The 16,045-nt window shown below is 39.6% G+C and overlaps 2 protein-coding genes across 4 annotated transcripts in view; one reads left to right on the top strand and one right to left on the bottom strand.

Moving 5' to 3' along the window:
• Nucleotides 1–16,045, top strand: part of KCND2 (potassium voltage-gated channel subfamily D member 2) — a 303,685-nt gene that overhangs the window by 263,933 nt on the left and 23,707 nt on the right. The gene's annotated exons all lie outside the window — the stretch shown is intronic.
• The window catches only part of TSPAN12 (tetraspanin 12), a 90,553-nt gene continuing 76,310 nt past the window's right edge, over nt 1,803–16,045 (bottom strand). The window contains exons 7-8 of one of the 2 annotated variants that reach the window (XM_066990922.1): nt 11,517–11,543; nt 1,803–7,304 (exon numbers count right to left, since the gene is read on the bottom strand). In XM_066990922.1, coding sequence (XP_066847023.1) covers nt 7,281–7,304; nt 11,517–11,543 — 51 coding nt within the window. In that variant the 3' untranslated portion in view covers nt 1,803–7,280. The remainder of the gene's footprint in view (nt 7,305–11,516; nt 11,544–16,045) is intronic. The other variant, XM_066990912.1, reaches the window with a different exon arrangement.

The following is a 16,045-nucleotide window of genomic DNA, read 5'->3' as shown; positions in this document are numbered from 1 at the left end:
ATTTCAGCTCAAAAGTGGTTTCTCATAGTGCTTACAAACACCTTTTGCATTTAAATCCTGAAAATTTATGTGCAGATTGTTTTTGAAGAAAACAGGCTTTAATCGGTAGTTTTAGCCCTAATCCACCTCCTGGTGATTTGAAAGAGTATTGTGGGTCTAATCCTGCTCTTGCTAATTCAATGAATAAGATCTGACAGTACACATAAGAACATGCACGTTGCCTCTATATTGGCTTCAGATAGGAAAATACCCCTCTCTTTCTTCTTAAGCTGTTCTTGCCTTCCTCAAATATTGCAGATAGAATCTGGACTTAAGGTTTTAGGGTATTTTTTACAGAAGAACGATAAAAAAGATTGCATTAGACTCCACAACTGCTACCCAGAGACCTTGAGAGACTAGGATACCAAAAATATCATCCATGACTGTATAACAGCAGGATTTGTACTCCAACAAAGCAAAACTGATTGTCTGTAAAAGGAAGACAGAAATATTTTAATGAAGTCACCATTGCAAAGTGATGGGTTGGTTTTTTTGCTTTTTTTTAATAGTGCCATACATCCTTTAGCAAGAACTACCCTGTAGCCCTAATGCATTTCTTGCATAACAGCTCAGATAAGTAAAAAGGGCTAGATATAATGCAGTAGATGACCTCCAGAAATTCAACTCTTTTATGAGAATAGAATAAAATAATTACCTATGGTGGTTTCACCCTGATGGGCAGCTAATCTCCACCACAACGTCTCTCTCACACTCCCTCCTCAAAGGAAGAGGAGGAGAAAATTCAATGAAAAAGGGTTAAAGGATTGCGATAAGGTCAGGGAGTTTCCTCACCAATTACCAGTATGGGCAAAATGGACTTAGTCTAAAGAGATTAATATAATTTATTGCCTGTTACCAACAGACTAGAGCAGTGAGAAATTAAAAGCAAACTAAAAACACCTTCCCCCCATCCACCCTCTTCTGCCACCGCCCCCCAAGCGGCACAGGGGAACAAGGGAATGGGGGCTGCGGTCAATCACTGACCTTTGTATCCGCCACTCCTTCACGGTCCCCCTCTGCTCCCGCGCCACGTGGGGTCCCTCCCACGGGATGCCGTCCTTCCAGAACTGAGCCTGCGGGGGTTGCCCACAGGCAGCAGCTCTTCAAGAACTGCTCCCACATGGCTCCGTACCACGGGGTCCATCCCCCAGGAGCAAACTGCTCCAGCACGGGTCCCCCACGGGCGGCAGCTCCCCCCAGGCCCCCTGCTCCTGCGTGGGCTCCTCTCCACGGGCTGCAGCTCCGGCCCGGGGCCTGCTCCTGCGGGGGCTCTCCATGGGCCGCAGCCTCCTCCAGGCCACATCCACCTGCTCCACCGGGGGCTCCTCCACGGGCTGCAGCGTGGAGATCTGCTCCGTGTGGGACCCATGGGCTGCAGGGGGACAGCCTGCTCCACCAGGGGCCTCTCCACAGGCCGCAGGGGAACTTGTGCTGCCTGCCTGGAGCACCTCCTGCCCTCCTTCTGCACTGACCTTGGGGTCTGCAGGGCTGCTTCTCACTCCTCACTCTCCCATCTGCTGTGGTGCATCAGTTTTTCCCCTTACTGAAATCTGCTGTCATAGAGGCGCAAACAACACTGCTTATTTGCTTGGCTCTGGCCAGTGGCAAGTCTCTTGTGGAGCCTGCTAGAGCTGGCTTTTATCTAACATGGGAAAGCTCCTGGGTTCTTCTCACAGTGACCACCCCCGAAGTCCCCCTGCTACCAAGCCCTTGCCAAGTAAACCCAGTAAAGTATCAAAGTAATTGCATCTGACATGTCCAAATGATTGTTGGAAAGAACAACAGTGTTTATCATACTTCTTGTTTTACATCACATTCTGATTTATTTTTCAAGGAATATATTACATAGTTTTTTTTAACTGTTGACTTTTTTGGGTTTTGTTTATTTGTTTGGTTGTTGGTTTTTTTTTTTTAAGGATTAAGTAAATTTGTTCAGTCCCTTAGCTACAAGCTAAAATGCATCAGTTACTTGGACTGTCATGCAATTTTGTTTGTCTTTAGTGTTTCTCCAGCACTATTTAGGTCACAGTCCTCTTACTGCACTGAATATTTGTACTAGCAAGAATTTGATATCACAGTTTCATTCTCACACATTGATTGTTTGCTTGCTTATTTTAATAGTCGTATAATATTTATGTATATAATAGTTGTATATATACAACTATATATATATTGTTGTATAATTATTATGTTAGAAGGACGAGGGGTGCAGGTGAGCTGAGTCACTAAGACCACTGTCTTCCAGTCACCAACAACCACACCCTGAAATGTGGTCCATATTTCCACTGAAGGTCATCCTCTCCTCAGAGTAGAAGCAGTGCCCCTCTTCCTGTGGGATAGCTGCAGCACTGAGTAGCAAACATAAATAGCTGCTAGGTTGCACATCTCTTCTGGGCTGATGAGATGAAGTACAGTCCTGCTGTGTAGTCTATGCCAGCACAGCACAGAGCTTCAGTTCGTAAATGTCTTGAAAAGGTGACAAACACATCTATTTGGTTCTCTTACCTAGCATTTATAGAACTGAATCAGCAAATGGGAGGACTGCACATGTGGCTGTCCACGTAGATAAGTTTATAATAATTCCTGAGCAACCATTTCCATGGACACTTCTTTCTTCTCTTTATGCCCGCTGTTCTTCTCTCTGTGAGATTATCCTCATGTTGGTGACGCCGAGATTTATATGAAAGCAAGATCCCAAAGGCTGTAGGCCATGATCCTATAAAGTTGAGATTGAATGACTAGACAGTAGTTCTTATGAAAAAGATCAAAGATCACCAGTCAGACGGAATATTCTTAGTCTGGGGAGAGGAGACAAAAAGCAAAGTGGAGTAATATAAAAACAGAATGAAAAAGTACTACTCGGCTGTGTTTTGGTTATTGGCACAGACAGGAATTTCTGCTTTATTTCCAAAGAAATATCTATTAATTTCATCTTCTATTTTGTCTCTTGTGAGAGTTGATCTCCTGTGATTCATTTTATCCATTCATTCCTACTCCTCCTGAACAGGCACAGGCCAGTGATATACCTGCACAACTACTTATTAAAGACATAATGTTGGTAATACAAAGTAGGGATCTTCTGGCTCCTAAGGCAAATGAATTTAGTAGTTAATACTGATGAGCACATTAAGGAGGCCTGGAGAGAGGACTTGAATTGCTATTATCTGACTTATAGTCTCGTAATAGCAAAGTTTTGTGTAAAAAGAAAGGAAAACTCTCCTAATATTTACAACCAAATTTGACCTACTTTGAAGGCAATGAAAAATGGTTTATTGGCTTCTCAGATGTCTAACACCCAGAACTGATCTATGCCCTCCAGCACAGCAAATCTGAGATCTCACAGTCTAAGTTTACCAGCAGGGTGAGAGATGATCCAAAATGCCCTAGAAGAAAAGACAGCACGTAAGATGGGAGTCACAGTAATAAGACCATATGACTGAGCAGTATCAAATATTTGAAATGGTTTTACTTTTTCTGTGGAAATTATTGTTATTTCCGTTTTGTAGTGCTAGAAGGATTCCTAAATGTAGATATGAAAAAGAAGATAAGAATGCTTTGGCCCACTGCTGTGCATTTTGGCTGTGGCAGTGGAGTAAACTCTGTGCCCCCTATATCCTCCCCTTTTTTCCCAAACAATTTCCTACTTTAAGAAAAGTGATGCAAACACAGCTGTGGGGAAAAGCAAGGCACTAAAAAGAGAGACTCAGCAGAGGGCCTAGGAAAACCTTCGGTGTAGTATTGGATGGAGTTAAGTGGGGTGCAAGGAACCAGTGCCAATGTGAGAGGAGAGTATATTCTGAAAAGGGATATGAGAAAATGCTGTGGTCTCTTGTAGAGGATAAATCAATATGAATTATACAAATTATCTTATGAAGTAATGTGCCTTATCATCACAAGAAACAACATTAACACTGGCAATAGGGTTCTCCTCCACAATCAGAAATAGGTTACTAGCCATAGTACAAAAATCAGACACCCAAAGCTGAGAGTAGATGCTCATAAAAGAAGCTTACTGAAGTAAGTGAAATTGTTGTTGCAAGTGGAGAGAGGCCAGAATCTGGTCCTCAACTGAAGTTATACTTCACTTTAAAATATTCTTGAAAAATTTTGAACAGCCCTACTTTTCAAACTATGACGACCCAGCATGTTAAATCTCTGTGCTAAAAGCCAGTTTTAAGAGTCCTTGCAATCATGAGATTGCAACAGTCTTTTCCCATAGGAGAACAGAAGTCACTTCTGGAGGTATATATAGGTAGCATGGTACAACATCCACAGCAGTGATACTCAACCATATCTGTCACTCCTCTGACTCTCAAACCACATAACAGCTCAAGGCCGGTGGGTCATTTCTTCATCCATTCCCTAGACATATAACTCTGTACAGATTTGAAAATCAGGGGGCAATTACCAATCCACTATATGGAACAGCAAAGCTCTGAGGTGTATCATCATTTTGCACCAGGACTGCAGCATCGACTCTCTTCCAGATGCCAGCTCCATCTCCAAAGCTGTGCAGTTATAATATGTTCACAAACAAGAATGTACCCATAATAAGAAAGTCAAGGAGAAAAGGAAGGAAATCGGTGTTCAACACCCTGCAAACAAACATAACAGCAGAAAAGGACAGAAGAGTTGCTATATAAAGGTCTCTAAAAAGAGATTTATACTCAGTGAGAAGCAAAACTAATTTAAAATGCATGAAAAGGAGAGGGTTTGGCAGTCCTCATTAAATTGTACCTGTTGTTATAGAGATAAAAGAAACACAGTTTGAACCAAAAGGTTGAGAAGAAATTTAAAATCCGAGGACAAAATTTTCAGTGAATGGCATAGTCAAAATTAAGCACAAGGGCTGTCAGTTATTGCTGAGAGCTCCTGACTGATTTTAACAAACAAAAAAATGAACACAATGAATATAGTTATACTTGAAGCGGAGACAGGTAGAAATTGATAGGTTATTCTTTTATGATGGGGCCTTGAGGTCAAGCTAGTAACTGGCTCAGGAAATATATTTCAGCTATGGTCAGAGAGCTGGTCAGGAGTAGCTTTACTTGCTTAGTTTTTGTTTACATCAAGGGGTCCAAAAACGCAGCCTGCAAGACCAAGATAAATGATCTGCAGTATATTGCTTTTATAGCATTTTCAATTAAAAATGGGTTTCTGAAGGTTTGCAGAAATTGGAGAAAGCTTGTGTGAGGTTCAAAATGTTCAGATATCACTGGGGAATTCATTGCTCAGTGGATAAGCCGGAGTCTTTATTTGCAGCACAGAGATCATTACTGGAAAGGTAACTTTTACAGTGCTTCTGATGTCTGATATACCACAGCATTTGTCTGAGCATGACACACAGCCTTTGGAAGGGGAAAGAATTACAGTGGAGGCACAATATTAATGATTCTGAAAGTCTCGTGTCACAACCCTGAGTACTGCAGTATCTAATTATTAGGCATAATGATTTACACAAGGGCTGTGCCAAATAATGACGAGAGAATTAGACGCCTAAAAATGGAGTCTGCCCTCCAGGCAAGGTCAGTGTAGCCAGTTGGTGGGAAAAAAGCCAAAATAGTACTGTGGGACTGAATTTTTATTCCCTCACAGAATCTAAATCCATGTTGCAAGGAGGGCTACATTGTCCGTGAATACACACTGAACCATCATCTTAAGTGAAACACATTTGTCTTTCAAAACCTGAAGAAGGGAGAGGATAGGGTAAGACTTTTCTTCCAAAACCCACAGAAAGATGTGCAGGTGCTAACTCTAAATTTAAGCCTTGATGTTTATTGCAAACCACATTGGAGAGCTGGGATCAAAAAGCTTTTCTGCATTAAGAGTTTGACCATCCATGAAAGCTCCAGTCTCCAAAAGCTTTACTCATTGGCAGGTAAAGTATTTTCTCTGTCATTATTTGAAAATAAAAATTCATTAGTTAAAAACTATACAGAACTTCTTGCAGCTGTGGTTTGATTGCACATTTAAAACAGCACCAAACTTCAGACTTGGCTTTCTGAATATTTTGGTATTTTGTGAAATATGTGCTGCACAGGAAATGATTGGGAAAAATCCATCTCCAACATGATTTCTGGAGCACGTGCATGGAGCACCTACATTCATCTCTCCAGTCAGAGAAGTCTCACACAATTTTCCCAAGCGCTAGGTTTTACTACTGAGTAGTTGCCAAACTCTCCATAAAGATTCTGATATGTTTAATGAACACCGAAACTTTACAAAGTAAAGTGTAAAAACACTATAGAAAGGATGCGTGATAGTCCAGAAGCTCCATTTCTGAGGGATCCACACGAAAACTCAAGGGTTATCAGCAGTCTCTAAAAAGTGTGATTTTGGAAGGGCTTTGGCACGATGTTTTTAAACATTATACACAACGGAGAGGGAGACATTTTCTCATACACATAGAAAATATATTTATTTGCTACTTATGAAAAGAATAGTAGAGGTCAGTATCATGAAGTATTATGCCTGAATAACCAAGAGGATTGGTAGCAAGATACAGAACCTTTCAGTTACGGGACATGAACTGAAATGAGAATGGGGTTAGTAGTGGCAGAAAGTCATTGTCATGTCATTGCAGTTTGCTAATGTTTAGAGATTCTTTGGTGGCTTGCGTCCAATTACTAGCACATAAGAGGTCACATTACAAAATGCATTATCAGAATTGATAGAGGTAGATAAACACATTTCCACCGTTTGTACCATGCTACTACTTTTCCACATACAATGTTATCCTTTAAAAGTCATGTCAAGACTCAAAAGCAGTGGTGAAGCATTCATTGACAAAGTTGACACCTGCACAATCTGATGGAGGACTAACTATTGATTCAAAACGTCTCATGTGTAATAAATGCAAATTTTCCTATTTAAACTATGTAATGCCAGGCTTTTACAGCTTGCCAAGTTAGTGCATGGCAGGTGGGAGGGTGAGGGTTAAGCTGTTCACATAGTGAGTAGCTCACACAGGCTTTTGGTTTCTTTGCAAGAAAAGAGATAACTATGCTCGGCTGAAACAAATTACTCTGCCAGGAAAATTTAAGAGGATTGAATGCTGTAGCATTCCCTCCTTTTTTCAAGGTTTAGGGAAGGGACAGGACGGGACGGGACGGGACAGGACGGAACTTAGCACTTAGCACTGATAAAAAGCTGAGTTGTTAAGAGCCTTGAGTGAACTCTGGGGGCTTTTGCTTTTATTTTCCAAGACTTGAAGTACGTCAGTTGTTTCGTTTTTCCTGGACTTATCTGAGCAAGCTTGAAAATCCCTGAAAATTGGAAAAGAATGAAAAGACGATTAGACCAACAGAAAAAAAAATAGCAAATGTGCTGTTAAATCTGGAAACTTTCACTGATGTGTTTCCTGAAATATATTTTAAATGGTAAGGCATGAACAGTACAGGCTGAGGGTTGAGCTGCTGGAGAAGAGTTCTGTAGAGAGAGACCTGAAGTCCTGGTGGACAGCAGGCTGACCATGAGCCAGCAATGTACCCTTGTGGCCAAGAAGGCCAATGGTATCCTGGGGTGCATTAGGAAGAGTGTTGCCAGCAGGTCAGGTGAGGTGATTGTCCCCTTCTACTCAGCCCTGGTGAGGGCTACTAAGATGATTAGAGGACTGGAGCACTTGTTGTATGAGGACAGCCTGAGAGAACTGGGCCCATTTGGCCTGGAAAAGAGAAGACTGACGGGAAAACTCATCAATGTGTATAAATATCTGAGGGGAGGCTGTCAAGAGGATAAAGCCAGTCTCTTTTCAGTTGTGCCCAGCAACAGGATGAGAGGCAACAGGCACAAACTGAAGCACAGGTGGTTCTGGCTGAATATAAGAGGGCACTTCTTTGCTGTGAGGGTGGCAGAGCACTGGCAGAGGTTGCCCAGGTAGCTTGTGGAATCTCCTTCTCTGGAGATATTCAAAACCCACCTGGATGCCATCCTGTGCAACGTGCTCTAGGTGACCCTGCTCAGCAGGGGGGTTGGACTAGATGATCTTCAGAGGTCCCTTCCAACCTCATCCATTCTGTGATTATAAAATTGTCACAAAAATGATGAGAGCTGAATTTCAGAGGAGAAATAACAGTAGAGGTTCTCAGAATAAAATTACTCTCCTGAATATTTGCCTGAAAGGGACACTAAAATCTTGGACTGTGATAAATCTTCTAGTGCACAAAAGCTGTACAAAGACATTATTACTACCTTAAAGGGAAAGTTCTTAGTCTTATCCAAGTATTGTACGTATGTGTGTGTGCATAAAACTATACTAGAGTAGTTTTCAATCTGGATTTAACAGATTTAGTGTTAGCATTAGAGAAAAATTAACTGAAATAATCAATATTTGACAGGGATCCCTAGAGACTTAGGTCAGTAGCAGTGTAATCCTGGCACAAGCTATTTTGTGTTTTTCATCTTTGCCTGAAGGATTGTAAAAAATAATAGTGGTCCATTGGTGGTTGTGCTAGCCAGTGCTGAGCATGATGCAATAGACTGTTTTCAAATGATGAAAATCTGAGATAAAACAAGTAACAAGAAGGAAAGGGAATTCTGATTTTTTTTTGTTGTTGCTTTGAAAGACAAGAAAATAATTCTGTTTATTATCTCAAGAACACTTTAAAAATATTTTTGCCTTCATTATTTTTAATGTATTAAACTCCAACTTTATCTAGTAGGATTAAATATGTAGAAGTTAAGCTAGAATGTTTTTATGTTACAAGGCACACGAAAGGGTGACAACAGGCCTGTAAAGCAGACTGGATACTTCTAGTACTTTGCTGAAAAAAGCATCACAAGGAGTAACGGATTTAGTGGGAATCGTCTCTAGATCTTGGTCTGCTCATTAGAGCACTGAACAGCACTAATGGTAGCAGTGGCTAAGCCCACTGTTGCTTCACTCAGAGTTTCACCTGAGCGTAGAAGCAGCTGGATTTGATTGCTAAGTGAAATCAGCTCACTGATCTCTGTGCTGTGCCCAGTAGCTGTCACAAAAAAAGAGACGCATGGCTGTCCTTGCAGACTTCCACAGTGCATTTCTAGTGTTAATGTGATTTATAGTTGGCGCAGTCTGACCTGATGGCTAATATATACTCAAGAGAAATTTAGGAATGGATTGGCAGATCAATGCTTTGTTTTGACTTTGCTGCTATTTAACATAAGTATTGCATCTGAAAGAAAATCTGTAGGAGAAATTAATTACATAACATTTTCAGCAGTATTTCTGGGATGAAACAAGAGCACTGGACCCAGATTGTACCTAATCACAACACTAATAGGAAAATTCTCACTCACCTCTGCTGAGGCAAGACAGCATATCAAAACATACCCTCGGGCTTCAGAAACATTCCATTTGAATAGGAACCTAAGTCCATATTTCATGACACAATTCTGATTTTATTCACTATGCTGAAAAATTTACTAAACTGAAGAATAAAACACCTTTTTTTTTTTTTTTTTTTAAGTCTTCTGAAGTGTCTGAGGGAACAGTGAGCATCCATGAACCTAGGCTAGGTAGAAGATATTTAGCAGCTGCCTTTGAAATCATTTCCCAGGGAGGATGTGTTAAGCCATAGACTGTCCTGCTGGGAACTAATGGAGCCTGGAACTGGACTCTTTACAGACAAGTTGGTGTTGTCAGTGAAGTCCACATTGCTCTGGTTTACTGCTTGTAGTATGGGTTCTTTATTCAGTCTTTACTAGGTGCTATGGCCAGATCGTCACTAGAAGGCATTGCCCATCATTCATCCCTAATCTTTAATGTAAAGAGTGGCTAGAGACGGTGGTACTTTTGAAGACAGAGATTTTTATGTTCTGATATTGTTCATGTTAATGGCTTAAGTAGGAACTGCAGGAAACTACTCCATTGTATTTGTATCAATTTACTTTAAATGCTGTGTATCTGAGCCTGGTGTGCATTCGTCCTGGTTTCTATTTCCCTATGACATATAAAATACTGCCTCTTAACTTTGTATTCCTTTGTAGTTCTCTTCTTCCAAGAAAGGATTTTCAGAAAGAATAAAGAAAAAAAAATGTATTCAGAGGACAAAGGTGTATTTCTGTTAACCTAAGTGTTGGTACGGATCTAAGAGTGCATTTTCTTTCTCTGGGTAGCATGGGTGCTGTGTAAGCTATATCGTTTCAATGATCATTTTGTAAAAATTTTGTCACAACAGTCGTCAAAACTCCCATGCTGTGCCAGAAGTCTAACAGCTCTGTTTTCTCTGTCAGTGATAGAGATCTAGGATGTAAGACAAATATTACCAGCCCCACCAATAATAAGATTTGTACAGAGAAATAACAAGGATGAGAAATCACATATTAATGTTGTGAATAATAATAACTTATTGTCCAAGCTGGCATCAGAAAAATAAGCTATTCTGAACTTGTCCGTACTACTTTGAATACCATGTGCAGTTCTGGTCCTCTTTTCTCGTAAATAATACAAAAGAAGTGGAGAAGAAAAGGACAGAAGGTATGATCAAATACAGGGAGTAGATTCTGTATGGGCAGAGTAGGACTTGTCAGTCTGGAAAAGAGATAAGGAAAATAGTAAGAAACCACAAGTAACAGGAGCAGGGTGGCTGGAGATCACACACCAGCTGGTTTTTCAAATACAAGGACCTTGTTGGGAGCTTCATATGGAGCAAGGAACCGCAGTCAGAAGAGTCTAAAGGAGACCGCGCATAGCAGACCAAGGAACTGCCAATGTTGCAAATGCTAAAAATGTGTGTGGATTAAATGGAAAAAAATAAAGCCTATGCAAATGTAATGCATTAAGCACTAGCTACAAAGAAATTGCAAATTACTCAAGTACCAGAGCTGTAAAAGGTTGGAGGTTGGAAGAGCATTCAGGGATATTATCATGTATATTTACCCTATTTTTTCCGTATAAGTTTGTTTGTTCAAGGTTAAATGTTGGAGACTCAAATACGAGTCTAGACAAAGCTTTGATCTGGCTTGTTACTGGTATTTTTTGGTTCTTTTCTGAACTTTGACAAAGTTGGCCAGTTTATTCTATGTATATGTGTTTGTGTGTGGGTACATGCACTGAAAAAAGAACTATTGAAAAATTGAGTCCTGACTAAATACGTACTATGTCACTGATTTTTAAGAGCAAAGACCTTGGAATATTTTATTTTAGGGAAGTAAGTCAGAATTGCAGGAGCGAAGATCAAATTGTCAATTATTTTTTTCTTTTGAGTTACTGTTGGTTTCACAAAAAATAGACTGAAAAAAAAAAAAAAAAAGGAATGTCTACAGACCCCAGAAAATGCAAAGTATCTGAGTGACAGTATATTCTTCCTGTAATCATTTGTACCATCTTATGAATAATTATACAGCAAAGCATTTATTCTCTGCTTATCACTATGGTATCTCAAAGACTTGAAATTCTGAACTAATACAGCAAAGTAATAACTGAAATTCATGTTAATTAGATATAGTATTTGCAGGACTATAGATAATTTTAAGAAATGAAGACATTGTTTATTTACCTCTTCCTCTCCACTACACTCTCTTAACTGAAAAAAAAAAAAAAAAGAGAGAGAGAGAGTTAGTTTTATCTTATTCTTCTAAATCTAGCCCTGGATCATTTTACATTCACATACAGTGGTGTTTTAAAAACAGAATTCGCTCCTAAACTACAGTTTAGATACTTTTAAAATTGTAAATGTACAGGTTGAATCCTTAAGGCAACACAGTTTAAATGCTTATTTAGAAATTCCACTTAAACTTATTACCAGTAGCATTTTAAATTATCAGTTGTAGCATGTAATGTTGAAATAAATGACTAATTAGTGTCAACTTGCCAGCATTTAGTCACCAAGCAGCTTGGAAGCTCTAGGGAACAGCTTCATAACAATTTAAAGCACCCTCCTTAGACAAAGACACCATTTTGCAATTGTCAGATATAATCTGACATCTCTATAATATTGCCTTATGTGTTGCACTTCTTTTTCTACTCTCAGAATGGATAGTTTCTTTTCTTCACTGATGGCATTTTTCCAATTGGTTTTAATGTTAAAATGCTTAACTGATATCTGCTCCCTATCTAAGATTATCTGTATAGTCCTAAGAGTCTGTCTGTGAAGCAAGTTGGCAAAGATCTGTTTATTCACATGTCCATGGTACCACAAAAGCAAGGTTTAATCAGTCTGTCCTTTCTGAGGGAGAGTGTGGCAAACTATCTGATGAATATTATTGCTGACATACAGTCCTCTGTATGTAGAACTGTACTAAGCTGTACTAAGCATGAAATCCCACCAAATACATGGCAGATCTCTCATCGTATAAGCATCTCCATCACAGGAGCTGGTGCTGGAACCCCCAACTCTGAGGTACTCCATTATGGGTTGTGATGTTACACCACTTAAACAAACAGACAAAAAAGGCTAAAAAAGTGCTTAAAAGCACAAGCCAATGCTTTCCTCGGTGTGCGGAGACCCTCAGTTGCAGTTGCTGCAGTCTCATGTCACCATTTGGCAGGAGAGGGCTTGGGCACTCAGTGCTTCCAAGTGGACATGGGAGGGCAAGAGCAACTGTCCTTCCTACAGAAGCCTGTTACAAAGCAGGTTGTATGAGGACAGGCTTTGCCTGCAAACTCTGAAAAAGACCCATTTTCACCTATGAGTTTCAATAATGGCCAGCACATTGTGGGAATCACAGTGATTTTGGTAGTACTAGGAAGGGCAGGTTGAAAATTTTGCATCAAGAATATTTTTTCTGCTGTGTTACTCTTCTTATTCATGAAGAGTGTCTGATCCATTCAAAAATATTCTCTTTTTCAACAACAACAAAGAAGTATGTTTATTTTTGCCTCTGACAACTGGGGAAAAATATAAAACAACAACAAAAATCCCACACCTCAGTAGCATATCTGTGCAAGTGTGACACAGCTGTTGAAGGTCGGCTGAGCTTTAGCCCTGGTTATTTAAATAGACACCATACAACTTTAAGCAGATATCATACTTCTATAGTGCTTTGCAGCAGCTCAGGAGCAGTTAGGATATTAGCTTCTCCTATGGATTGAAGGTGACATGACAAAAAAGAAACATAAAAACATTTTTTTAATCTTCCCATATTAGTATTTCCTGGTAAGCATAAGGAATTTGGTCATCTGAATCTCTGCTTTGACTGCAATAATTCAGAAGTGTTTCTAATGAACGAGTCTTAACTTTTTAACATTCAAAAGTTCCTTTTTTTTGTGACCTCTAAATACTGAAGTCCACCTGTCCACCTTGGAAATCTGCTTAAGTTTCTTGGATGAAAGCCCTGGCGCGTGCGCACACTAAAAAAATCTGGAAACCTTGTATTTCAGAAACTGATAACTCAGACAGGTACAGGGGCAGTAATGTGTTACTGTCTGGCAAGGCAGGTTCGACTCTGGCCCTGTGGTCCGGAAAGCCCAGGGAGCACTGCTGCTCTTGAGAAGCAGATGTGCTCTTCATCATTCATGAATGATCATTCTGGTCAGTGCTTGCGGCAGCATTCATGGACCCCAGAGGGTACCACGTCCGTCACTGCTGAGTTGAAGAGAGGGCTATTGCAACAGAGGGCCCTTCACAGCAATAAAAGCAGCCAGAAAGATTATTTGTGATTCTGTACAGAATCTCCCTAGGCTGGAATAAAATTTGGAATAATGCATATAATGTTCTGCATCTCACACTAACAGCAATATTTTGTATTATTAGAAATTACTTTTCCAAAATCATTAGGCTATTTTAAGACCTAGGTAAGGCTGCAGATTCATCATGATTATTGTTAGTGTCAGAGAGGCTGGGAATTGGTTTTCTTGCTTTCTCCCCAATGCTGGAACATTACTGCATGCCTGACTGGGTGGCTGGCTGTCCAAAAACAAGGGCTGATGAGCAGCTGTGTGATTGCAGTTTAGAGTCTTACAGAGCAGCCTCTGGGGCTCTGCATGTGGTCCCAGAGAAGGGGAAGGTGTCATCAGCCAAAATGGAAAGCCAGAGGGCACTTCCCCACTGAGGGGAACTCACCCCACTGAGGTGGGCACCACACTGACCTTGCCTGGACTAGCCAAGCAAATGGAGGGTGAGGGACTATATCTGGAAAGAGGAGACAGCAGGGGGAAAACCAGCTAGACTAAATTAAAAAGGTCAGATTCACAGCACTGTGTTAATCACCTCCAGTACCAAAAAACAGAACTCTACCTGCTTGACATGCCAAATCCGCTGGGAAACACAGCCGTCAACTACACAGGTGAAAAAATGCGCCATTCTAGCTTCTGTATAGATTTTAGTTTCCGTAGATTTTTGTATTATTTTCATTGTTCTTTGACCATAATTTCACTTTCTTTTAAAATAAATAGTGTCAAATTAATTTTAATGACTTTTCATTTTTTACACCTCCATTATTTTCTGGTATGTTTTACATGTTTGAAAATAAAAATGTTACTAGCTTTCCCTCTTCAGCAAATATGATGTGAGCAGACAACAGACCTCAATCAATGTAATGTTTGTAAAAGAATGTAAATTAATTCGAAAGAGGTAGGACAGGGCAGAGGTATTTGTAACGTGCATTAATTTATTTTTTTTTGCATTTGCATTTCCATTTAATTTCAATGGCATTTATGCCCCCTAGTGCCAGAAAACGCTACTGCATCTAGGTTCTTTGAACGTTGACAATTTTTTCCCTTATTTGTTTGTGTCAGCCTAAATTATTTGATCTCCTTAAAAACGGACATCCTAGATTTATTCCTACTATACATTTCCTACAATTTCAGAGTTTTCTGTTGAGATCAGCCAGGGGGGAATGTTTCTGCCTAAAGTAAACTATTCCAAATTTGCATTTCTGATCTCTCAAACACACATAAAAATGTTACTACATAAAAATAGCTATATTCTTGTGATATGTTATTTTACCTTCTAGAATACACTTACTTTTCACTTGAAAAAAAAATTACTTATGTGTTCAAATGAATAGAAGTTTAAAAAAGCAGTATTGTCACTCCTATAACATAGAGATTGTTAAAGAAAAGACCTTATCTGCTCACATCAAGGAAAAATACCTAAAAGGTATGTTTGTTTCAGTAATGTCAGAACTTTAACTTATGAGATCTTTTGTCTTGGACCCAACAGAAAACAGTCCTCATTAGACTCAGAAATAAGACGTAGCTGATGATACTAAAAATACAGGTTCTGTTGTCAAAGATTTCTTAAATTATGGATATGCAACATTGGGTATATTCTACTCAACAGTCAGAAAAACAGTATCACTTTATTTGGTGGATGTCTGAGGGTTAGCTGTGCTGTGATAACACTTTAGGTACAGAATGGGCATTTGTAAACCAAAACACATTCATTTTTCCCAGGTTCCTACAACAGCTCACCCATTTGTGTGTGGTTCAGTCTGCAATTCAAGCCCCCAGATTTGTCATGCAAAGCTATAAGAAACATATCCATGTTGCTCAGATCAATACTCTGAATGATTCAGTATTTGTTTTCAAAATAAACAAATAGACTTCCTTACTGTCTTCCCTTGCAATAAGGAGTCAAATAAGCAGAAGTTGTCTACTACCTGCTGAATACAAACAACTGAGACAAAAGCGCATGCCTTTAAATCCATCCATGTACTATGTCACTTAGTGAACAGATAGCCATGAACCAAAGAAGTAGCACATGTCTGACCTGTCTGGACTACGTCCAGTAAAACCAAGGCATTAGTTTGATCATATAGTCTCTGACTTGTGATTTGATAAAACTTGACTGACACATCTAGTTTGTCGCATCCTTTTCACTTCCCTTTTTGCTAAATGAAGTAGAACATCCCCGATTGATAACAGGGATAAAACACAATGTCTCTTTTTCTTCACTCATCCAAGGCATAAAATATTGTGATGACACTTTTGATGTTGCAAAATTAGACTGTCAGCAGAAATCATAAATGCCCAAAACTGACTAGAGCTTTGCCCACAATAATAGATATATGTGGAACAGGCTATATACAAAGCTATAAAGAGACTGAAACTAAGAGGGGGAAAAAAAAAAAAAAAAACATAAAG

The sequence above is a fragment of the Anser cygnoides genome, chromosome 1 (genome assembly GCF_040182565.1).
Source record: "Anser cygnoides isolate HZ-2024a breed goose chromosome 1, Taihu_goose_T2T_genome, whole genome shotgun sequence".
Taxonomy (NCBI): Eukaryota; Metazoa; Chordata; class Aves; order Anseriformes; family Anatidae; genus Anser; species Anser cygnoides.
This window is presented reverse-complemented; position numbering and strand designations above follow the sequence as displayed.